This window comes from Salminus brasiliensis, chromosome 7 (assembly GCF_030463535.1).
Source record: "Salminus brasiliensis chromosome 7, fSalBra1.hap2, whole genome shotgun sequence".
Lineage (NCBI taxonomy): Eukaryota > Metazoa > Chordata > Actinopteri > Characiformes > Bryconidae > Salminus > Salminus brasiliensis.
In genome coordinates this window covers 38,240,789-38,266,234 of record NC_132884.1, presented here as the reverse complement: position 1 = coordinate 38,266,234, position 25,446 = coordinate 38,240,789, and the positions used below count along the sequence as shown (strand labels likewise).

The 25,446-nt window shown below is 40.9% G+C and overlaps 2 protein-coding genes across 4 annotated transcripts in view; one reads left to right on the top strand and one right to left on the bottom strand.

Moving 5' to 3' along the window:
• pacsin1b (protein kinase C and casein kinase substrate in neurons 1b) overlaps positions 1-4,352 on the top strand; it is a 46,464-nt gene extending 42,112 nt beyond the window's left edge. For all 3 annotated transcript variants that reach the window (XM_072684869.1, XM_072684868.1, XM_072684870.1), the window contains exon 10: positions 840-4,352. In XM_072684869.1, the coding sequence (XP_072540970.1) occupies positions 840-949 (110 nt within the window). In that variant the 3' untranslated portion in view covers positions 950-4,352. The remainder of the gene's footprint in view (positions 1-839) is intronic.
• Positions 4,353-9,255: 4,903 nt separating this feature from the next.
• Positions 9,256-25,031, bottom strand: spdef (SAM pointed domain containing ets transcription factor). Its single transcript, XM_072684867.1, has 6 exons — positions 24,622-25,031; positions 14,667-15,132; positions 13,546-13,743; positions 13,386-13,433; positions 11,890-12,024; positions 9,256-11,782 (listed from the first exon to the last, which is right to left on the bottom strand). Exons 2-6 carry the CDS (start codon positions 15,124-15,126, stop codon positions 11,604-11,606), a joined length of 1,020 nt encoding a protein of 339 aa, XP_072540968.1. The 5' UTR covers positions 15,127-15,132; positions 24,622-25,031; the 3' UTR covers positions 9,256-11,603.
• Positions 25,032-25,446: the final 415 nt, after the last annotated feature.

The window sequence follows — 25,446 nt, the reverse complement described above, 5'->3', positions numbered from 1 at the left end:
TGGCCAGAAATAGGCTTATATTTACAAGTATGAGCAATTAGCAGACACTATTATCCAGAGCAACTTACAAAAGTGCTTAATCCTTCACTCAGAATATCTGAGGCTAGTGTCAGTAGACCGCGAATTCCAGATACTTTAAGCCATGACCCTGCCAGAAATTAGCATGCAACTATTCCTAGACCCTGAATGTCGAGATTAATATACAACCTTACTATGGCAACCTGTGGAGAAGAACAGAAGACATGCAGATGCCATAAAAACATTAGTAGTTGACATTTGAAGATCTGGATGCTTGTCTTCCATGCGTCTTGAGAGATGGTGGGTCAATCCGAGCTGTATTTGAAGCTCAAAGGGCTCTTTCTACGGATTTCTACCATCAGATAGGGAGGGGCTGGGCCATTTTTGGTTTTCTAGGCCAGCATCAGGGTTTTATATCTAATGCAGGCTGCTACAGAAGGCCAGTGAAGGAGACATAGCTAAGGAGTAACATAGCAATCATTCGGAAGATTGAAGACGAGTCGAGCTGCTGCATTCTGGATCAGTTGCAGGGGTTTGATGGTGCGCGTAGTAAGTATTGAAGTATTTAAGTGACAAGAGACTGAACAAGCACCTGGGTGCTAGAAAGAAATGGCAAGTTCTTGAGCTTTAGCTTGCCAGGTTTAACTTCAACTTTAGCTTTAGCTCTCCAGGTTGCTCAGACTCAAAGAGAGGGACGGAGCCATGTTAGCTTAGGAGCTTTAAATGCTGACACCAGATCGGTATGGTATTTCCCTGCGTCATAAATAACCATGAGACCTGAGAGGGTGAAAGCTAACGAGATCCCACCTCTTCTCTTACAGGTGACGAGCTGACCAAACTAGAGGACGAAGATGAACAGGGCTGGTGTAAAGGACGGCTGGACAGCGGTCAGCTGGGCTTGTACCCAGCCAATTACGTCGAGCCCATTTAGTTGCCTTGTTTGGAGGATGGCCTTCCTTCTTGAGGGGCCTGAAAGACTGCACTGTCCACTGCACATAACCAGAGACTCCACAACACTATCCTTGAACAGACTGTCTGAGAACTTGCAACCATGAACATTCCTCCTGTATCTTTCAAAGCTTTCAAAGACCAGAACATCACCGTCACAAAACAACCCACAGAGTATACCCTCGGTATACTGTATCTACTGTGTCCATCCACGTGGTTTGGGTGATCTGAGATGAAGCGTTTAAGGCAGTACTTATCTAACATATCAGTGTGGGGGGGCAGTTTTGTGTCCCTTTCTATCCGTATAAAGCTATGTGCAGCTGGCATTTGTGTGCAAGTATGTTTTCCTGTAAAAAGCATTGATTATAATGTACTCCATGAAGCCTAGCATAGCAAGAATGAGCTATGCACTCTGTATATTTAATGACTTTTGCGTGTGGCAGTGACAGTCTCAGGACTGCACCCGTTATGGCCCTGCTTAAGACATGCATTTTCATTCCTTTCTTACCTTTTATTTATTGATTTGAGGACATCCCTTGGTGATCAGCGGTGTATATGTCTGCGTGGCGATGTTTTTACCTCCCTCTATTCACAGTCGCGTATTGTTTCGGCATGTGCTACAGTGTTTACACTCCACTCGGAATGCTGCCTGCGCTGGTTTTGGCCCGCCTTACCGCAACTGGACTGTGACCCTCCGGCACTGCCGTTTAGATAGACTGGCCTGTATTTTTCAGGCGCTGCCATGATGTGCTTTTGCCTCGTGCAGAGCTTAGCAACTCCAGAATTTTGTTTGACCCGTAAACACTAGGTCCCACTTTATATTAGGTACTGCTAATAAGTGTACACATCTATCAGATGTACATCACCAGTAGTTACATTGTTATTACATGGATTGTTAATGGGGAGGGGGGGGGGGGCATAGTAGTCCCACTTTCTATGAATTGTCTCTAATAACTGTGTAATTACATAATAACCATGTAATAACAATGTAGATAGTGGTGGTGTTCTCACTGTCACAGAGGATTACAGTAGTGCAGCTTGTAATTAATTATTATTAATTATTATTATAGAATACATTATAATTATTATTAATAATACATTATTATATATTATAATATATAATATACTATATATTAATTGTAATGTAATTATACATGTGTATCACGCTAAATAACAGACAATATTAACAGTTAACCTCATCTTATTACACATGTATAACCACATAAGAGAGAATGTACTGTTACCGATATGGAAGTAAACCTGTGCAATTACCAGTAGTTACACTGCTATTACATGTGTTATAAAATGAGGGTGATTGTGTTTTTATGACCTGTTACAGCTGTGTAGGCACACCTGTGTACTTGCACTTAATTCAGGAGTTAATACACATGTTTAATTACGGAAGATGCCTCACTGTAATCCATCTGAGCGCATTACCAGTAGTTGCATTGTTATTACATGGATCGTTAATGTGTAATTACACAGTTATTAGAGAGGCTAATAGGAGATATTAAGTGAGACCACACCTGTATCCTGTTTGTGTTCATTTCACTTTATGGACACAGATTTCCAGGAACTGTAGAAAAGAAAGTAATAATCTGTATTGTGTCGCTAATTACTGTGTAATTACACATTAACAAATGCTGCATTAACAGCGTAAGTGTTACAGATGGATTACAGTAGTGCAGCTAATGTAAATACATGTGTATCAACTTAATTACACGTTTTTATCAATATCTGTAACAGCACATACTCTTTTTTCTGGTTATATGTGTGTAATAATATGAGGGTTATTGTGATAATATATCCCTTTACAGCTATCTAAATACACGTGTGTAATTACACAAGTAAAACTGGTGTTGAAACGTAATGTAATTATGTAGGATGCACTGCTGTAATCTGTCTGTAAAAGTGAACGCACCACCAGTAGTTACGTTGTTATTACATGAATTGTTACTGTGTAATAACACAGTTATTACAGATGCTTAATATTAACTGGGCCACACTAGGTTGTATTTGAGGTCACTTGTTTTTTACAGACAGAATTTTTTGGACGTGTCATGAAAAAGTGTCACACTGACCTCCACTTCTGACTGAAGAATAGCCTAATAATTTCTATTAAGTGTCACTAATAGTTATACATTATTATTCCCGGCAATAATAGTGTAACTACTAGTGATGTACTCACTGGATTTACAGTAGTTCTTATCTACTGTATCTTATGTAAATGCATGTGTATCAGTGGTTATACAGGTTGACTAACACAAGTGTATCTAATATCGGTAACAGCATATTCTCTCTTGTGTGGTTATACACGTGTAATAAAGTGAGGGGGTAATTTTGGTTAATATGATTTGCTGCTTTTCCTGTTACAGCTTTTTAGATACACATGTACAATTACATAAGCTGTACTGCTGTAATCATCTGTAACAGTGAATGCATCATCAGTAGTTAACAGCCTAGCCTGTGTTTGTTCAGATCATTTGTCAGAGGCAGATTAACGAAAACTGTCATAAATAATTTGTTTATATTCACCTCACTCAGCCTATGATCATCATACATTACGGACGTCCACCAAACAGTTATAAAATTAGCCACCTAGCCACACCACCTGCTCAATATTGAATAGGTCCACTACAGATCTGACCATTCAAAGCATTGGCTCCACAAGACCTCCCTGAATGTGTCCTGTGGTATCTGGCACCAAGACATTGGCAGCAGCAAGTCCTGTAAGTTGCGAGGTGGGACCTCCATAGATCACATTAATAAGCCTGGAGTGCCCCAGTTCAAAAGTGATTCCTTTCTTGGACCACTTTTGGTAGGTACTGACCACTGACCACCAGGAAAACCCAACAAGACCTGCCTGATGTTTAGGAGATGTTCTGACCCAGTCGCTTAGAATATCAGGGCTTTTAACACCAGCATCACCTTCAAGACCTGAGTGTTCACTTTCTGCCTAATATATCAGTGGTGTTAATGTTATGGCTGATTGGTGTATTTCACCTTTATTTAAATTGAGCTACATCATGAGTGCTGGGCCATGAAATCCCAAAAATACATAATAATAATAATGAGTACTTTACCAAAACAAGGACGATATGATTAACAAAAAGCCAGTGGTATAATGTCACCTACATGCTAACTCCTTCATACAAGCTTTCTTTTATTGACAGCAATGATTTGGGGTAAAATATTCTCTAAAAATGCTGTAAACTCTCTTCTGTCTGAACTGTCTTCATGTATGCTGAGGGCATGGGAATGAAAACAGCAGGATGACATCTGTATGTTTAAGCTCATGTGATGTAATCTACTCTTAATGCTGGTGTAGTGACTGTTCAACTATTCTTCAAAATAAAACAGACCTGACATCAGTGCTCTGCACAGCATCCACTTTGTAATCTAGCCAGCTCACACATTTACATTTAAAGTGCTGTGAAAAAGTGTTTGCTCCCTTCCCAATAACTTCTAATTGTGCTTATTTGTCACATGTGAATGTTTCAAATAATGTAACTACTTTTAATATAAGATAAAGGCAACACAAGTAAACACACATGCCGTTTTTAACCTCGTAAACTCTTAAACTCTGTGAAACCAACACTGGTTTCTGGCTTTTCTCCCCACTAGTATAACTTTTGCATTGCTTTGTGTGTAGTTACCGATTGGTAATCATTAGTCTCAGCACAAAACGTCGATCCATTCATTGAGGTAAAGTAGATGTACTCTGAACTTATATCACCCATGGGAAAAAAGTAACTGCCCCCTAAACCTAATAACTGGTCATGCCACACTTGGCAGTAACACCTTCAGTCAAATGGTTGTAATAACTTGATAACAAGGAGTCCTCTACATTGCTGTGGAGGAATTTTGGCCTACTCTTCTTTGCAAATGTTTTTCTAATGCGGCTACATTGGAGGTTTTCGAGCATGAACTGCCTGTTTAAGGTCTTGCCACTGAATCTCAATGGGATTCAAGTCAGGTCTTTGACTAGGCCAGTACAAAACCTTCCTTTTTTATGAGGTCAGATGAAGACTTGCTTGTGTGCTTGGGGTCACTGTCCTGCTGCATAACCCAACTGCGCTTGAGCTTTAGGTCACTATGTGACATGCAGAATTTATGGTCCATCAGAAGCAAAGCAACCTCAGACCCTCGCACTACCACCGTCATGCTTGATTGTTGGTAAGATGTTCTTATGGTGAAATGTCAGTACTAATACCTAGAAAGTAAATATTGAAAGAGATGGTCTTCAGTCAGCACTTGAAGACAGTGGGTAACTTTGCTGTTCAAAAACCCAAAAGACGTTCACAATGGCTCCTAAAGGATGATGGGATAAGCAAAGCCATATTTAAAGCTCAAAGTGCTCTTGGTACAGATCAGGCTTTGACCATTGCTGTCAGTTACAGAAGGGCTGGTCCATTTTTGGTTTTGTAGGCCAAAGTCCAGGTTCTTGAATCTAATGTGGGCAGCTGCAGGAAGTCAGTGAAGAGAACACAGTAGAGGAGTTACATGGCTGAACTTAGGAATGTTGAAGACAAGTCATGCTTGCAAGCTCTGTGTGAGTTGTAAAGGCCTGATGGTATGCATGGGAAGATCAGCCAGGAGGGAGTTGCAGTAAAGTCCTCTAGGCGTTATTTAGGTGGTAGGCCTTTCTCAGCACAGCAGTTATACTGACATAGTAGTAGCATAGTAACGTGTACTGTACATTATCAGTGCACTGTTAAACGTAGAAGGTTCTTGAGAAACTTTTGGAGGTTGAAACTGTGGAGGAACCTTGTGAGATGCTTTGAGGAACCTTCAAGAAAGGTTTTTACACTGTTAAAAGTAATAAAGTTCTTTGAGGAACTTTTGGTGGTTCTTCAGTTTAAACCGGTGGAGGAACTTAAGGTGCTTTGAGGAACCTTCAAGAAAAGGTTCCTTGAAGGTTCCTCAAAGCACTATAAGAGGTCCCTCTTGAGTGTGCAAGCACTTTCTCAGTACATTCCCTATACCTCTGAAGGAAAGGTCCCAATTCAATGTCATGACAGGAAAATGGCAGCACCTGAAACAACCACTAGAGGGCAGCCAGCAGAGGCCTTTTATTCACAGGCTGAATTACTGCACTGATAATAATACACAACACACACTCCCATGCCACTACCATGTGAGTGGCACTGCTGTGCTGAGAGTGGTCTTCCACCCAAATAATATCTGGTCAGTGGTGGTCCTGTGGTGATCTTTTTCTACTGAAGATAATCTGTGCAGCAACAGCTGAGCTGCAGTCAGTATCTGTCCACCTACAAAGTGTATTATCCATATCTATATATTATGTTTGATTATTTTGGATCCCATGTACACTGCAAGTCTTTTCATTGTGGCTACATCCAAAACCACCAAAAACTACATTGTTTAAAGCAACATTATTCAGCAATTTACCTTAAAATATCCGCTTCAGAATCACATCGATGCTCCACTGACTGTTACAGGGAGAAGGACGTCTCTGTCATTACTACTCCAGGCCAGAAAGCTACTACTGCACCAAGACACTCTGTTTGCCCAAGACTTCTCTCCAGAACTGTGTAACGCTGCGTAAACCGAGTCATATTAGTGTGAAACCCTGTAGTATTACTCCACCGCCTCAGCCCACATGCTTCTCTACCTTCAGATGCTGCTTCTGGATCTCCCAGCTTGTCAACAAATGCCTGTCCACAGCTGTCCATGAGGGGGCGCACAAAGCATTATTCCCATTTATGACAGTGGTGTAAAAGCGAATTACACTCTCCAACTAAAAGGTAAAGGTGCACATATTTGTCACTGTACAGCGAAATGTGTCCTCCGCATTTAACCCATCTGTGATAGTGAACACACACACACACACTAGTGAACTAGGGGCAGTGAGTACGTACACACACACACCCAGAGCGGTGGGCAGCCAACTCCAGTGCCCGGGGAGCAGAGAGGGTAAAGGGCCTTGCTCAAGGGCCCAACAGTGGCAGCTTGACAAGCCCGGGAACCGAACCCACAACCTTGTTATCGATAGCCCAGCGCTCTAACCGCTAAGCCACCACTGCCAACTGTAGGGGGAGCCCAGGAGCATAAAATACCAATTCATCAATAGGCCTGCAAATTAGACAAAGCTGAAAAAAGTTAAATAGCATAATATTCAACATTATTTAGAGCTGAGAACACAAGGTGTCTACACATGTGGTTGGTGTAGCATAGTTGGTAACTGAACCGTCTTCCCTGTGGCAGGCTGGAGTTTGTCCTTGGGCAAGACTCCTAACTCTACATTCTCCCACCTGTGTAACAGGATTTATATTTGAGTCACTCAGAATATGAGCAACAGCTAAATGCTCTTAATGCATTTTTAAAAAAAAATATATATATATATATAAAAGATCTGTAGGCCCATATTCATTTTGGACTCTCTTTTGAGCACAATCTAGCACCTGCTCTCTACCTCAGAAGAGATCATTGAATTCAAGTTCTCCTTAACTAGCCGCTCCTGCCTGATAAATAACCAGAGGATATTGTATTATTCTGATGGAAAATGATAAAACAGTTAAGCACTAAAAAATAAAACATTACAGTCTGTATAAATAATGAAATAGAAATACCATAAAATACTATATGAACATTTAAACCACATTCATATATTCACATGCACACATATTCATATTCATATTCATATGTCAATGTAGGATTAGTTTCTATTTATAATCCTTTCAAAAGCATTTTAGTGAGGGGAACTAACCACCTCAGCTCAGCAGACAAACACATAAGGTTTCCAAAGAATGGATTTACAAAGTTGTTCTTTGTTGTGTAAATAGTAAATATGTGATTCTTGTTGGGGTGAAAAATGCTGAGGTCTATTTACCACCCTGTTATTTGGCCCTGCAATTTCTTTCTTTAACCTTGGGCTCGTTTGTTGGTTGGTTTACAAGCAGAAGCCACATTACATTATATGGACAGTATGGACCAGTATTGGGACACATGCTTATTCATTGTTTCATTGTTGAAACTTGTTTATTCTAGTGTCTTTTCCAGCTTTTGCTGCTGCATTATTTACTGAACAGTGGTGCAGTAGGCTTTAGTAGGCTATGCACTGTATGGACAAAAGTATTGAGACACCTGCTCACTCATTGCTTCTTCCAAAATCAAGCATATTAAAAAAGGTGGAGTAACTGTCTCTACTGTCCAGGGATGAAGACTTTCTACTAGATAGAGGGAGCATTTCTGTAAGGATTTGATTGCATTCAGTGAGAACAGCATTAGTGAGAGCAGTATATTTTATGATCACCACCCCATCTCCTCATCTCCAACTCCCCAACTCATCCAAAAAGTAGCACCAACCATCATTCCAAATAAGACAGTTCCACTGCTGCACAGCTCAATGCTGGGGTGCTTTATACCCCACTAGCCCACGCCTGACATTAGGCATGGTAACAGTGGGTTCATGTTTATCTGCTCCAGAGAGTCCTGAACTATTGGCAGTACTTCTCTACAGGGACACAGCATTGCTGTGTCTATTTCATACATACATTCATTAGAAGTGGTGTCCATAAACATTTGGACATATTGAAAACTGAGTATGCGTATCAACAGTACTATATGTCCCCACAGTGGGCTCGCAAGCCTATCTTTAGTGGGCTGAGTGTGTGAAAACAAGTTGCCTAACAGTGTTCATGGTTTGTTACTGTAGTCCAGCGCCTCTGCTGGCTGGTTGCAGCATGATGTGTAGCTCCGCCCACCCCGTCCATTTCAATGACAAAACCCATTTTCCATCTCTTTCCTTCTTCAAAACTTCTCCAGTGTCTTCAAATTCCAAGTTGGATTTCCCTGTGCTGATATCGACCCAAGAAATCAGTGTTTAAACCTTCAGTATTTTATACATCGTAAAAAAAAGACGGCATGAAGTGATTGACAGCCTTGACTGGAAAAGGCCGGTCGTCTGTAGAACCTGCATGGCGCCCTTTCTGTTCCTTAAATGGAGGAGCTGAGTTGTAGTGGAACTTGCTGCACTTTTACTGTTGAAATTTCCACCAACCGGACAAACTGGGATTCCAGGGGGATTCTGCGCTGTAAGCTCAATGAAGGCGGTCTGAGACACTGTGGCTTGGTCTGGGAGAAGGGAGCGAGTCTTTTAAACGAGTAGGTGAGTCTGGCTCTGCATCTGGTCTGTACTGCACAGACTCTGGTTGCAAATTTGACAACATGGTGGACAGTTTTAGCTTAATTTCTACATAACAGAAGAGGATAGGACCATGTTTTCCACAGTCACAGGTTGTGCAGATGAAATTGCGGATCAGATTCACACAGATTCAAACTCAAAATTTTACTTCAGTGTTTTTTAACAATGAGATTATAACGGCAGACACAGCAAAATATCCAGGGAAACTTATGCTAGATAACATCCTGTATGAAAGTAAGAACAAACAAGGGGAAAAATGAAAAAGGCCACACATGCAGGTAAGGCTTGGATATAATAGTGACTGATGACCTGACTGAAAACACAAAATACCAAGAACTGAAGAGGAAAAGAAACTCACTCAGAGCTATTCTTTAAAACCCAATTACTGACCGTCCAACAACAGCTTAAACTTTGCGATACATACAAACCCAAGAGCAAATTACTCATAACAAAAACTGTTAGCCAATGATCCCACCTTCTTCTGCCCAAAGCAGAAAGCGCAAGGTAAGGTTCAAGTGTCCTAAAGATGAAGATCATTCATGAGAGCTCAATAAAGTGGAGACTTTCTCCTTTGTGAATGCCTTTGGGGAGAGTTAATAAGTTTGCTGTGTGATTAGGCCTTAAAAAAAGGCCGGTGTTGGACGGAGGCCAGAGCCAAACCCAAACGTGTGCCTGAGCTGGCAGGGAGTGGAGGCTTGCTCAAACACACGCCGCGAGCGTTCACATGGCAGAGTGTAAAGCTGGCCAAGGAGAGTGTGTGTTCGATAAATGTCATTGTACAATGGGTGAGTGTACAGAAACAAAACAGGCAGTTCCTTGTTTTAAACCAGGTTCTGTATTTATCAAGGGTTTCAGAGAACTGGACCCTAGTCAGGTCCTCTCTACCCAGACGTGTGAACTTAAGAGGATCACAAAAAGGCAGAAGCTCATCGTAGGTGAACACTCCAGCAACTCTGAGAAGTCCAGGGGGTCCCGATCCTTATCGCTGAGTGCTGGGTGAAGGATAGAGAGATAGGGAAAGGCAGGCAGACCGTGCGAATGTACCCGGACATATTTTCTGTAACTTCTGTTTGTGTAAAAGCCCCTGAACTAGTTTCACACATAAATATCATATTAAGATGATTTCTTGCAATGTATATAAGAGCCCGTCCAGAGCCAGAGCCCAGTCCAGACTCCTCGTCTTGACAACAAAGACACTGTCCACAAACTGCAAAACTGCAAAAAAAAAATTCTTGGCAAGTGAAGACATCAGAAATCTTGTTTATATACTGCAAGAATCTTCTCAAGTCAGTCCTACATATCTAATGTTTCTCATTTTGAGATTTTCATGATAAATATGAGAAAATGATCTAATTTACATTATTAGGACAAAAGTATTGGGACACCTGCTCATTTCTTCTGAAATCAAGGGTATTAAAAAGAGTCTATCCTGCTTTTGTTGAAGTGACTGTCTGTACTGTCTCTACTGTCCAGGGAAAAAGCTTTTTTTAGATTCTAAATTCTAAACATTGCTGTGAGCATTTGATTGCATTCAGTGACAAGAACATTTGTGAGGTCAGGATGTTGGATGATCACCACCCCACCTCATCATCCCCCACCTCAACTCCCCAACTCATCCCTAAGGTTGTACTGGATACATATGGGATGAGTTCTCCACTGCTCCACAGGTCAATGCTGGGGGGCGTCTTTACCCCTCTAGCTCATGCCTGGAATATAATATTAGTTAAAATTGGAGCAGGTGATGACAATTTTTTTATTTTATTGCTTGAAATACTCTTTTTATCTTGATACCTATCTGTAAAATCAAATTAAGTGATATAGATATCAAGCTTTGTTTAGTTGTAGTTATGAGAATGGTTCTTCAACTTCCATACCTTCAAAGCATGAGTTTACGAGAACACCACTACCACTGCATTGATCATGTGCACATTTGTGTGTTTTGGGGGAGTGGTTTTGGTAGAAGGGGATGAAAGTAGTGGGTGGGATTTTTCAGGTGTTTTTTTTTTTAATGTACAGTTACTGGTTTCTACAGAACCACCACTATCCTCTAGCTTTTATTCATTTCCAGATGTTTTTTCCTCTTTTTTAAGAAATCTGAGGAAATTGCTCATTTAATCGTTTAATTGCTTGATTGATTTACATGTTTTAAAAATATCTGCCATTAGATAAAACATTCAGAAAAGGCTAAATATTCTTGTTAAATTCTTACAACAATCTCAAAATGAGAACCATTAGAAATATCAGCTTGATTTACCATTTCTTTTACAGTACTGTAAAAACTTTACAGCCCAAATATTCAGTTTCACAAGTATTGTACCAAATACCAATATTGTAATGACTGGACTCCTTAGCAGTTCCTCTTGTGCTAGCATATTTTGCCAGCAAATAAAGTGTAGCCTGTTATTCTTAGGGGTGCTTGTCAGTGCATAGATGTCAGTCAGTCCTCTTGCCTCATCTAGTATGAATCCTGGACTCATACTGGGTGGACAAACTGATAGACCAGTCTCTGAGACACGTCTGGTTTGCGGATGATGCCCTTCTTGTAGTACTGTCGGATGGAGCGGCTAAGCTTGTCATAGTTCATAGCAGGCCGGTTCTTCCTCAGGCCCCAGAGTCGCGCTACATGAGCAGAGTCTTCAATTTTAAAGATGCCTTAGGGAGGAAAAATGAGGGATTAGAGATTTAAACCACCCTTGCTTAAATTCTCTGTTAGCCACACTAGCACTGTTGGGGCAATGTGGTCCTTTAAGCTTCGGTACCTTTCTCTTTGTTGAGCCACCGAATGCAGCGTCCATAGCTATGCGGCTTAAGCAGCAGCTCTCTCAGGAACTGCCACAAGTGGATGGGCTGACCGGAGCAGGAAGAGTCTGCTTCTGACCACAGCTCCTCTCCCGCTGCAGGATGACAACATACACCACCATCAACATTAGTCCAAATGCTAGGTAATACATTTATATACTTTGCATTGAAACACAAGCAAGTCCTTCTTTTGCAGTGTGAGCTCAGTAGATCTTTGGTTCTTTTGAAAAATCGAACATGATTGATTACTGTGCAGTAATTAACAGTAACCAAGTAATCAAATGTGATCAATAACGTTTTCTCAAATATAGGTAACATATTAGGGAACACTTTATTTAATAGCTGCCTGCTTTATAACACATTTATTTATCAATATTTACTGATTTTGAACTGCACCCATGAGATGTCTTTAATTAATTTGACACACACAGCTTGCCTAGTCCCCGTAGAGAAGTATTGCCAATACAATAGGGCTCTCTGGAGCAGATAAACATTGGGGGTTGAGGTGGGGTGGTGATCATCCAACATCTTGACCTCACTAATGTTTTTGTCTCTGAATGCAATTAAATCCTCATCGCAACGCACCAGAATCTAGTAGGAAGACTTCCCTGGACATCAGACACATTCCCAATACTTTTGCCTATATTGTGTATATTGTATATGATATGATGTACACTGAGCCTTCTGACCTAAATTACTTGGAAATTATGCTTCATGACAGTGTAATAAATTGATCCTTAATTTAAACACAATGTAATTCACATCATAAAACCTATGACGTGAGGCAATTACTGTCATAAATTCATAAATACTTTTTATAAATGTGTAAATTATTGCTTTTGCATGAGTTATGAAGTCTCTACAAAGGCAGCCTTAAAATAAAACCAACATTAAACAGGTTATTGGCAATGTTTCTAGTAAGTTACTATAAAGTTACTAGACAGTTACTTTAAAGTTACTATAAAGTTTCTCGAAAGTTACTGTAAAGTTACTAAACAGTTACTAGAAAATTACTAGACAGTTACCTGACAATTACTAGAAAGTTTCTCTAGACAGTTACTAGACAGTTATGCTAAAATCAAAAGTAACTAGACAGTCTAGAAAGTTACTAGACAGTTACTCTAAAGTTACTAGACAGTTACTCTAAAGTTACTAGAAAGTTACTAAACAGTTACTAAAAAGTTACTAGACAGTTACTAGAAAGTTACTAAACAGTTACTAGACAGTTAAGCTAGTGTTATTCAGTGTTATTAGTGTTATTCAGTTAGGCTAGGCTGTTATTGCAGTTAGGCATGGTACTGTTTTGCTCTTTATCTCTCTCTCTCTCTCTCTCTCTCTCTCTCTCTCTCTCACTCACACACGCACATGCAAAAATAAATCTCCAAAAACCTGAATGTGAAATTTGAGTTTGAGCGTGTCCTATTTGCTGGCTTCCAGGTGTGCAATTGTGACTCACCTGTAATCCTGCTCTCTCCGACCGAACACCTCTCCTTCATCCAGGCAGCTGAGCATACAAAGAAAAGCAGATCCCCTTATGAAAACAAACAAGCAAACAAACATATTTGTGTGTTTTCGTGTGATGTGTGCACATGCTTTGGCAAATGATGAACCCGCACCTGATTTCCATATGTCTAGATGTGCATGAAGTGTGTCGCCGCACTGTGGTGAGCGCTGGCGGAAGTCTTCCTCTGTCATGGCGCAGAGGTCTTTACCGTCCAGGTCCTGGAAGGCTTTGCCCACCTGAGGGAGCCGGTACAGATGCTCTGTCCACAGCAGCCACTTCTGAACATTCCCACAACTCCACTCCACTGGATCTGAAAGATCCGAGATACGCGTGACTCACTCTGTCTTACTCATTAGCCTGCAGCAGCCACCCCTATCCTTTGAGACCATAACATGCGGATTAGTAGGTGTTTGCATAGGGCTTTGTGTGTTTTGATGCACCTTTGTGAAAGTCATTTAAGTAAAGCAAGAAGGAAAAGTGTGAACAGGGGGAAACAGGTATTTACCCAGGGAGGTGTAGCGGGATTGGTTTTAAGGAGTGAAATTTGGCGTGACAAATGTCGGTTAGAAGCGCTTGCAGGCCAAAGAGGACACACCAATAAAATCAATAGCAAGTGTCACTGGGTTTCAGGTCAATTGGGAGGTTTTGCAATAAGACGTTACACAAATGGGATGTTGCATATTTTGGAGCTGTTGGAAATTTGACTCTTTTCCAGTTTTCTCGCAGAGCTTGTTGGAATTGCCTGTCGGTGGGGGACAACTGTTGACGTTTACTCTGTTAGGCAGGGTTCCTCACCGGTGCAGGGGAAGGGCTTGGTTGGACAATGTACACATCTACTGCTAAATAAACACCAAAAGACCTTAAGCAAAGCTTCTCCAACAAAGTTATCCACATGCAAGACTGAGGATTAGGCACATCCTGGTATGCACAGCTATCTTGACGTCAGGTTTTGTCTGCGTCAAACACCTTTGACAGTTTCTCTGTAAATTAATTATACTAAAAGATTCTCTGAACCTTATGTGGGCTCTTGATCAGAGTCCAAAGCAAAAGTACACATTAAGAATTTTCCAGCTGTTTATGGTTGCCAAAACAAGCAAATTCAGGCAGACGAGAAAGTACCAATTCAACAAAAATCATTCCTCAATGAACTGAAACCTTCCATGCTATGGACATTTCTGGGGAAAATGCAATGGAGAAGCAAAATATCCAAAATAATGTACTCCAGCTTCTAACCTGGTGTGATGTTCAGCAGCTTGCAGGCTGTTTCAATGTCCTTTAACACTTCTCCCACCACCAAACTTTGCACTTGCTCCAGAGACCTCTCCTCTACCTGGTCTTCCAGGCCAGGGGAGAGTGGTTCACTTCCCAGCCCAGGGCTATCAATGACTGGGCACTGCTCTGGTTCTGGACAGGGATCAAGACGAGGTCCAACACTGACGGAAGCCGAGGAGTCCGCCACCCTCACCAGCCAGGCAGCATCTTCAGTGAACAGCATGTCGAAGCAGGACAGGTAGAGTCCTGGCAGCCCTCGCTCTGAGCTGTCCAGCCTTGGTTTACTGTCCACCAGCTCCAGGTTCTCCACGTCCACCTCTTCTCTTTTCAGGTGAGCCAGGGAACTCTCGGAAAAGGCAGAGCCACTGCGGGGAGGCTGAAGCAGGGCACTGTCTGGGTGGACCCGCACTGGACTGGCCATGGCCTCCTGAAAACAGGGAAGAGAGACATCAGCGTCATTAGCAAATCATGCAGAATCAGACCACCCCTATGTCCCTTAAATTGTTTGACCCATTCATGAAATGTTCAGACTATGAAAAGAGTTATAGAGAGTCATTAGGTTATCTTATGGCAGAAGATACATCCAAGACAAGACCTGATTCATAACCCAAGCAAGACTTATCTTAGATATACAATCATGTATGAGAGAACGATTACACAGGTACATCAACAAAGACAGACAAGCCCTTATCAAAAACACAAACCATCAAGTTGAATCACGTCTCCGGTGCTGATTTCAGGGTACTAGTTGTTAATAGGTATCATAATGTCCAGTTCCATAGCCAAACCAAGCCAGAAACCAAGCTTGCCCTCAGGGAAATGTGAGTCCTAGTGTCACTTCTAGTCTCTTTAAAGGTTGGAGGACACACAGGGCAGGGAAAGAGGGACCAAAGCAAGTCACGGTGCAGCATGGGAAGCCAGGGGCCAAAACGGATTTGACTGAAGAACTTACTCACGGGTCACTACTACAGAATGGCAGATGACGCCTGGGTAAATAACTAGTAGTCAAGGTGTCATTCCCGCAGTTCCCTGTCTCCAGTGTCAGCGTGAGTTTTTAATGAAAGCGAAATGAAATGGAATTGAGTAGAAGACAGCTTGACACTGCAAAATAGTCACTGACTGGAGACAAAGGACTCAGTTACGGAAAGTCAGGAGAGTGCTGAGAAGTTGAGGCACGAAATGTCCAAGTTTTCAGCGTGGCAGAAGATGATTTGGTCAGTATTCAAAAACAAAGGGCAATGATCAATACTCTCAAACAATGGTGCCACTGAGTGTTTAGTTTAAGAGATGCTATGGAAGACCTACTTTTAAAGGTTTGAAGAACCTTCATGGCCTTCATACAGGTCCTATATCTATATAAGGGTTCTTTCAAGAATCTACGTTATGTGGAGGTTAATTAACAATAGTTCTCCAAAGAACCATCCACTAGGATTTTCTAAGGAGATTTTAAGATCAACTCTCCTATTGTATTCTGGTCAAATTTACTTTACTGCAGTTCCATGCTTTTGTCCATATCGGATATCTGAACACACAAAATCAATTTCTAGTAAAAAAACCTTGGAATGAAACAACAATTTGGCTCATTGTTGCCGAGCTGAGGAACGTTTATAGATTTGGCTAAGAGTATAGGTTTAGCGCTGGAGTCTTTCTAGGCCTTTCTCAGAGCCTGAGCTGCTCTGGTTGCTCAATCTGTTGATTGAAGATACTGATTTAAGATTTTAAAATTTAAGATCACTAATACTGGTGACTTACTCTTAAACATTCATTAAAATGTTACTTTACTGCAGTTTCATGCTTTCGTCCATACCAGGCATCTGAACAAACAAAATTCATTTAGATAATTTTTGGAAAAGTTCTAGGAAAAAAACTCTGGAATAAAACCTTCACACTATTTGGAGGTTCCTTGAATTTCAGAAAGGTTCCTCACACTCTTACATCATATTTAGATCTCTTTAAGAACCATTTATAGTTTTCTTTTTGGGGAACTAGAAGCGTCTCCTTGCTCTAAAGAACCCAGTTTGGCACCTTTATTTTCTGGAGTGTGTGAAATGCATGTTTTCTTTGTTGTTCTGTTGTTGAGCATCAGTGTTTATAATGTGTTCAGTATGTGTGAACAAGACCTGTGGTGGTATTTGATAGATATCTGTGTATTTTAGTTACGCAAGTTGTCTTCCGATTAACTGAATAAGGCACAGATGGAGAATGAGTGGCTGCCGTAGATTATCTGCTGTCAGTGTTCTCGTACGTCTTCAGGACAATTCGTCGCATGCCACATGCTCATTGATACACCTTCCATTTGTTTGGACACAGCGACACCCGAATTCATAAAATCTGATGATAGCTCCACACCCAGTGATAGCGGAGGAAATTAGGTACTATTAAACTAAGGACAAGCTGTCGACGTATTTATGACTATTCAGAGACACTGCTACTACTGGTCTCTATGCTAACACAAAAGGGAGGTCCTGGGCAGTGTCTTTGAAGCTGCCCCCTGGTTAACCCTAAAGGAAATGAAGTTATCCTCCTTTACAGAAGCCCCCCTCTCATCTCTTAACCCTACTCTGCCTCTCATCCCCTTCTACTGCTCCCCACATTCCCTCCTTTCATCCCTCTCTCCTCCTTGGAAAAGGAGGTGCATCTTTTCCTTCATCTACGGTCAGCTTAGACACACTCAACAGCCTTGCGTTCCCTCTCTGTAGCAACAGCTTGCACTAAGCCCATTACCCTGCCGCATTTGGCCGTATTGACTCAGCCCAGCAGAGAAGGAGATGCAAACACACTCCCTGGGCAAAGGATTAGAGCCCGTGACTGATCCCTAAATGAGTTTGGTTAAAGACTCGAAAATTCATTTCAGGGGAATTAGGAGTTGCTCCATTTGCCAGGTCAGTGGTGCTCATTGTTGCCGAGCTGAGGAACGTTTATAGATTTGGCTAAGAGTATAGGTTTAGCGCTGGAGTCTTTCTAGGCCTTTCTCAGAGCCTGAGCTGCTCTGATTGCTCAATCTGTTGATTGAGGATAGTGATATTCTGAAAGACAGAAACACTAAACCAAGGAACTGAGGAAGGCTGTGGATCATAAAACTAAAAAAGCTGCAAATTTAGGATCACCACTACTGGCGACTTACTCTTAAACATTCAGAGCGTTGGTCTGTTTATTGTAATATACCTATATTTGGTGCCTTCATCTGTTCACATTATACTGACAACCAGAACGACCAGAAGACTTGATGACCAGAGCTGGGTATTTAAATGTACTTAAGGTAATTATCTTAAGGAAATCTGTACTTTAAGTATTTTTTAAATTATAGTACGTAGTTTTACATGAGCAAAGGGAAATTTGTACCTTTTATCCATCCACGTTTAAATGCAGCCATTGGAAATTGTAGTGCTCTTACTAATAATTTAATTAACGTCAAATTTTACAGGAGAAGGAGAAACCTTCTGAACTTTCAATGGAAGTCAATGTAAAAAAGGTCATTTTTGAGCTTTTCTATTGGCCCATTCATCATGAACCTCTGACACAATGTAAAGAACAAATGACACCATATGGACAAAAGTATTGGGACACCTGCTCATTCATTGTTTTTTCTGAAAACAATGGCATTAAAAATACTCATTTTGTTGGAGTAACTGTCTCTACTGTCCAGGGAAGAAGGCTTTCTACTAGATTAGATTTTGGAGCATTTTTGGATCGTTAGTGAGGTCATCCCCATATCATCTCAAAAAAGTATTGGATGGAGCACGACCATCATTCCAGAGAACACAGTTCCACTGCTCCACAGCTTAACATAGGAAGGGCTTTTTACACTTGTTGATGCTATTATCTAAATGTTTCATTTTTCATCAAGTTCACCAGTTAATCAGTCCTCCTCCAGCTGACTAAGGCACTGCCACTTTGACCCTTGGATCGCTGGAGTCCCGGGTCATGCTGCCTGGCATCAGCAGCTGGAGTCTGAGAGAGCACAATCGGCCTTGCTCTCTCCAGATGAGTTGATGGCTCTTTCTCGCATTACATCACTTAAGTGTGAAGCTGGCTGGCATGAGCATCTGCTAGCCAATGCATCAGAACAGAGTACCCGGCACTTTCATCTGAGCACATTGGCTGCCTGGTGATGTTGTGTTGGCGGCAGTCCGAAAAGAGGTGGTGGTGACTGCACATGCGCATGTGTCGAAGAAAGCATGTGCCTGTCTTCACTTTCCCAGTGTCGGGAGCATCACATGTGATGGACATGTGAGAACTGACAAATGGGTTGAGAATCTAAAACTGAGTGAAAAATTATAAATAAATAAAAAAACTAAAATTTGCATTTGTGATGCTAATCTGAGCTTCTCTTGCTGCATAACGACCAGACCTGCAGAAACTGGTGTGCTTACAGTAGATAAAGATTAAACATTAATAAGGTTCCCCTGTTGAAGGAAGCGTATTAAACATTATTGTGTGTCCAGACATAATTTCAAAGACACCGAAGGCTGAGCTGACCCAGTGTTCTCTCTGACAGCTGCTCAGCATAAGTGCTGTTCACATAGTCAGGGCATAAAACGCTGTAATGATTACACACAATGCACATGAGCTTTTCTGCCATCTGACTGGATCTCACAGGGCTGTAGCACCATAACTCAGGACTAGCCTTTTCTGAGGGAGGTTCAGATGTGACAGATGTCACAGAAATAGTTATAGTGCCCCAACTAATGATGCTATTGTTGATATAACGAGTCTGGTGGTGTGCAGGTTTGCCTTTCTAACTGAAGTCTGATGGGAATTAGATTGATGGTAATTATCCACTCTGTTTCGTTAAGAGAGGAGAAGGTTTACGCAATGCTGTTTGTTGATGGGTGGTCATAATGCTCTGGCCTTTTGTGTTACATTAAGAAAAACATATAACGTAAAGAATGATTTATAGACTCTGGAGGATAAAGTTGTTGCTCAGGTGTTATTTGAATAAAGTCTTATTCAATGTTTCCAAACATTACCCTTACAACACTCTTAATGAATGTAATTGCGACCTGGCCTCCTTCTCAAAGATTCATTACTGTCAAATTACTGATAACAATAGTGTATTTGCATATATTTCTCATTTGTCATTGCGAACTTACAGGATGTACATATTTTGCTTTTGTGAGCTGGGGAACAGTTACTCCCTGCCTTTAAAAAGGAAAACTGCTTCCAGTCGATCAGATAAAGCAAAATTAAACTTGGTTTCTTAATTTGTTAAAACCGAATACATTCATTAGAAGGGGCGTCCACAAATATTTGACATGTAAGAGTGGATGTAAGAAAAAGTGAAAAACACCTCTCACATTTGAGCTATTTAATCTTATTTTAGACCAAAAGAAGGAACAATACAGTCTAACAAACTCCAGTTCCTGTGCTGATAGACGCTGTATGTAATAAGAAGTTCCACTGCGGGTCTCTGCAGTTTTTTTGAGCTGCTATTTTTGTGGCTGAACTCAAGTAGTTTTTAGAAATATACTGATATTTTTACTTAAGTCTTTACCGTAGTGAAGTAGCAGTACTTTTCTACTTCAGGATAGGTGCTTTTTAACATACTTTGCTTTTGTGAGCTGGGGAAGAGTTACTACATGGTTTTAATTGCTGCTAACGTAATTAATTTTTATTTTTGTCTATTGATCAGATAAAGCAAAATTAAAAATTAAACTAGTTTTCTTCATTTGTTTAAACTATTACTTTTGCATGCAGTTTCATGTTGGTAAGCAGTCTTTACTGTCAGCAAACAATCGCTCTTCATCATTTTTGATGATTTTCACTTTTAACATAATTAGAATCATTCTAATTCTAATGAATGGACCAATAGAAATGGAAATGGTCCAAAATGACTTGGAACAAAGTCAAGAAAGATTTTCCTTCTCCTGAAAAGTTGAGATTTTGAAGATATGAAGGTTTTTGCATGATCGCATTGATATGAACATAATAAAGAAGAAACATTTGACCAAATTCAGGCTTAATTCTTTTAAAACTCTGACTGACAATAGCAAGGTTTTGTCATGGAAAACCCCTGTATCTCCAAAACAGCAATTTTACATGAGACGGTAAAAACCTTCTTATTTTTGAATAGAAGTCAATGTAAAAATGACAAGTATTTATTAGAAGTCATTTTGAAGCATTTCTATTGGTCCATTCATCATGAAATTTGGACACAATGTAAAGAACAACCTCCACAACTGTCAAACAACTGCAGAAATGGAGATACAAAGTTAAACCTTTAACCAGTGTTACTTGGAAATGTAAAAATGAATAAAACAGTGATTATAAAATTCAGATTTTAATAACATTAAAACCATAAAATTGGACAAGAAACTCTGAACACTTTGTAGATACTTGACTTACCTTTACCTTGTGCTCAACTAAATATCTAATCAATTCACTGTAATGTCCCATAACCCTAATCCTCAACCTAGACTTCACCCTCGTCTTAGCCCTAGACCTTATTTCCAACCCTAACCCTAATTCTAACTCTAATTCCAGCCCTAATTCTAACCCAAATTCACACTGTAAAATTAAAGGTTGTTAACAACATGGACATCTGATCTATAGGGATTTAAACTGGGCCATCCAGATAAATCAGTGAATGAGATCAGAGGTTCTACCAGGAGCTTTTTTGGAAGACTCTACCTGATAGAGGTGCTTCAATTCAATTCACAAACAAAACTGTTGCCACATTTCCATGAAGTCTTGATATGCAAATGATTGCATTCTTGCTAAGTCACGCAGTTGATGACAACACCTGATAAGAATGACTGACTGGGTTCAAATACGCAATTGCAGCTTGTTTGTTCTGGTGTCTTTGCAACCTTCTAGCACTGTATTATTCACTCAACGTGTGGTGCAGGTGTGCCAGTGCTGCTTAGGCTTTAGCAGGTTACATAGGTTGTGTGGACAAAAATATTGGGACACCTGCTCACTCATTGTTTCTTTCAAAATAAATGGTGCTTTTCCTGTTTTTGTTGGAGTAACTGTCTCTACTGTCCAGGGAAGAAGGCTTTCTAATTGATCTTGGTGGAGCATTGCAGTGAGGATTTGATTGCATTCAGTGACAACTCCCCAGCTCATCCAAAAGGTATTGGATGGAGCAATTCATCATTTCAGAGAATACAGTCCCACTGCTCCACAGCTCAGTTCTTTTATACCCCTTGTATCTTATATCTGGCATTATGCATAATGCCAATAGGTTCATGTTTAGAGTCCTATTTTCTTGGCAGTAACTAAATGCATTTATTAGAAGAGGTGTCCGCAAACATTTGGCCATATAGTGTATTTCAGAATTTCAGTATTTCTTCCTTATTGACTGTAGAGCTGACTTCCTCTAACACCTCAGTTAGGGTCATCTGTCCATTCAGTAAGCGAAATGATCAGTAAAATTAGACCATCTAGATTCAAAACATCACATGGAACAGATATGTAAACAGTGAAGTCAGGCTCTGGCAAGATGCATGGGATGGGATTGAAATCTATGCAAATACCCTTAGGTCAATTCTTGCCTCAAAAATTGCATAACTGTGGACATTAGCAGAGAACCTCAGACAAAAAGGACAATTGTTCTGAACCAAAAAATCATGGACAATTTAACCCTCTAATACTTAGTGTGTGCTAAGCCTTTCAGTATTCAGTAACTACAGTTTGTAGACTTCTGTACATACTGGTGGGACTATTTTTTGGTAATAGAAGTCTGTGATAACACTTTCGGCCCACTGGCGGTCCATATCCCAGCTAACATGTCCATCCACATGTGGGACCTGGATGGGTAGCCCAACTGAGAACCAGAAAGTTTTGTCCTCAGGTCCCACAATAGCCCCACATATGGATGCCCACCAGGGTCAGTGATGGGACCAAGAGGGCTTAAACATAGGGCCCTCCTGTTTAAGCCCTCCTGGTCCCATCACTGACCCTGGTGGGGCATGGTCTATATCATCTGAGCTGTTCATTGCATACAAGGCCTAGTTTGGGACCCATGTGAGACTTGAGGTGGACTGTAAGGATGGGGCCCATTTGGGAAACTCAACTCTGAGCCCATGCCCACCTGGAACCCACTTAGCCCACATTCCACTCAAGTCAGCCTCACATGAACATATTGGCTGGGATCTTTTTGAGCAATCCCAACTGGAATGTCGTAAAATAAATTTGTGAAGAACCTTTAAATTGAAAAGAACCTTCATCCGCTTTAAACCTTTAAAAGGCTCTTCACTTGGTTCTTTATGGAAATGAAAATGTTTTTTATGGTATCACTCAAATAATCCTACCTTATAGGATACCCTATATCCTTAAAGTGTAATCTGTTTAGGTATATATAGGTGTAAATGCACTAAATAGACAAAAGTATTGGGACACCTGCTCATTCACTGTTTCTTCTGAAATCAAAGATAGATCCTGCTTTTGTTGGAGTGACTGTCTCTACTGTCCAGGGAAGAAGGCTTTCTGCTAACTTTTGGGACATTGCTGTGAGAATTTGACTGAAATCAGTGACAAAAGCATTAATGAGGTCATTCCTGAGAACACAGTTTCACTGCTCCACAGCTTAATGCTGGGAGGCCTTATACCTTTCTAGCCCACACCTGGCACTAGACACGGTGCCAATAGGATCATGTTTCTATTCTATTGCCAGTACTTCTCTACAGGGACCAGACAAGCTTGGTGTGTGTGCACTTAGATGCATCTTAAAGTTACTGAATGCATTCATTAGGAGGGGTGTCCACAAACATTTGGACATAGAGTGTTGACATAGAGTTGCAGCTTAGTTTCCGGACATGGGCCGTGGAGAGAACTACCTTGAAGCCTGTTTGTAATGATATGGGCCCTTTAAACATATATAGACATTTACAAATACAGTACACATGCGTTCCAGAGATTTGCTTTTTAATGTAGATGGTATGATTTGATATTAGATATTGTGCTTGGAAATTCTGCCCAGTACATTCTGCCAATCTTCCCTCTCCTTTGTAAATGCATCTCCTGAAGATTCTGGAAGAATTAGACCTGTTAGGTATTCACACAGAGGGCCTGCATTCAGACGAAAATCCCTGTATCGAGGGTTATTGAAATTCATATGAGCTATTGGGAATTTTGCTGTTTGAGTTTCAGCTCATCTGCCAAATGCTGTACAGCAGCCAACGAAGTTACTTGATCTTTCCTTAAGGGGAAATTTGTGGTCTGCACTGGTGGTGACACGGCATGCAGCCAAGACACGGCATAAAAACAGGTAGGAACTTTAATAAAGTTTTTTTTGGCATTTCAGATGACTCACCGGGGTCCTAACGTAAGTACTGCACAGAAAATTGTGTCACACAACAGGTGCACTCCCTGTATTAGGAATGCTTGATCTGAATACCATATCAGTACAAATTAATCATCAAAAGAACACACAAAGCTCTGGTGAAGATAAGAGCCTGACTTGGTGCTCTCTTACCCACTACACTCCTGCCTTTTCTACTGTGTTTATTTTCCTGGTACTATATTTAAACTTGCAATTAGTTTTAGAGTAAATCTTTAGGTCCTAATGCCTGATTTTCTTCTGAGCCCCTTTTAAAGTGCCCAATTATTAAGTGCAGTAAACATTGCTAATTAAATGTAACACTTTATGTTTGATTCATCACAGTCTCAGTACATTGACAGTAAGAAGTAAGAACTAGTCTGAACCCATCAACAGGTCATTGAAAATCAAACCCCTACACCTTATAAGCAGGTCTTTACTCTCACAGCACATTGCTCTCATTTTTAATGACAACCTTATTGGCCCTAAAATAGAACCCTGCGGGTCTCCACAAAGTATGCTAACCTATTGGCTACCGAATAATTCCTAATAGTTTCTACTCTAAGGTTAATAACTGAATAGTAAACCTAGGGTTCAAGAGGTTAACAGGAATAGACATCACCGCTCCACACCACCTCAGGTACTTGACCTTACCTGTGCAGGTACAACTTCTGTCCTAGGAAGCACCAGCAGATGTTCTTTGGTCTCTTCTGTCAAAGCCCGTCGAAGCACTTGTTGGACAACCTCCTCTTGTTTCCTGTCCAGTCTCGGCCCTCTGGGTGATGGGCATTCAGTTTGGCTCGGCTGTGTCTTCTGAAGTCTCTATAGAGATGCAGGGTGTTCTCTGGCTGCTGGAGGAATATGAGGCTGGAGGCTGTGGGTGATGTCAGGAGAGCAGGCAGCACGACAGGCTCCAGGCACACATCGCCACATTACTAACCTCCCAAGTGACTAACACTGTTGCTGTCAATCTTTCTCTAGCTCTGTGTGTGTGTGTGTGCACACACTGGATGTGTGTGTGGACCTGATGAGGGTGTGTGGCCAAGCCCTCAAGTCAGAGGTTTGTGTGCAGGAATGCCTGCTCCATTGAGTCCAGAGCTTGCATTTATAGGGAGGCTTTATTAACCTGAGTAAACAGTGGCCCAGAGCCCCGTCCTCCTTCGTGAGCACCATGGACGTCTCAACAGAAAGGCTACAATGGATTGGAGATTTGGAAATCTGATAGGAAATCAATGACTGTTATAAATTCTACTGAACTCAAAGTGTAAAGTAATCTCCATGAAGATGAAACTTGTTTAATTTGAGAAGTTTTTTTAAATACAGTGTAAACCTGGGTAAGTTAGAAGTTATGAAGTTAGAACTTATGAAGAAGGTACTGAGTTAAAAAACTCGAACTTGGAGAACCTTAGATTTTAGATAACTTGACACAAATTTCCAGTTAATTTATTAAAGTTTATTTCCATTGGTGTGATTAAAGGG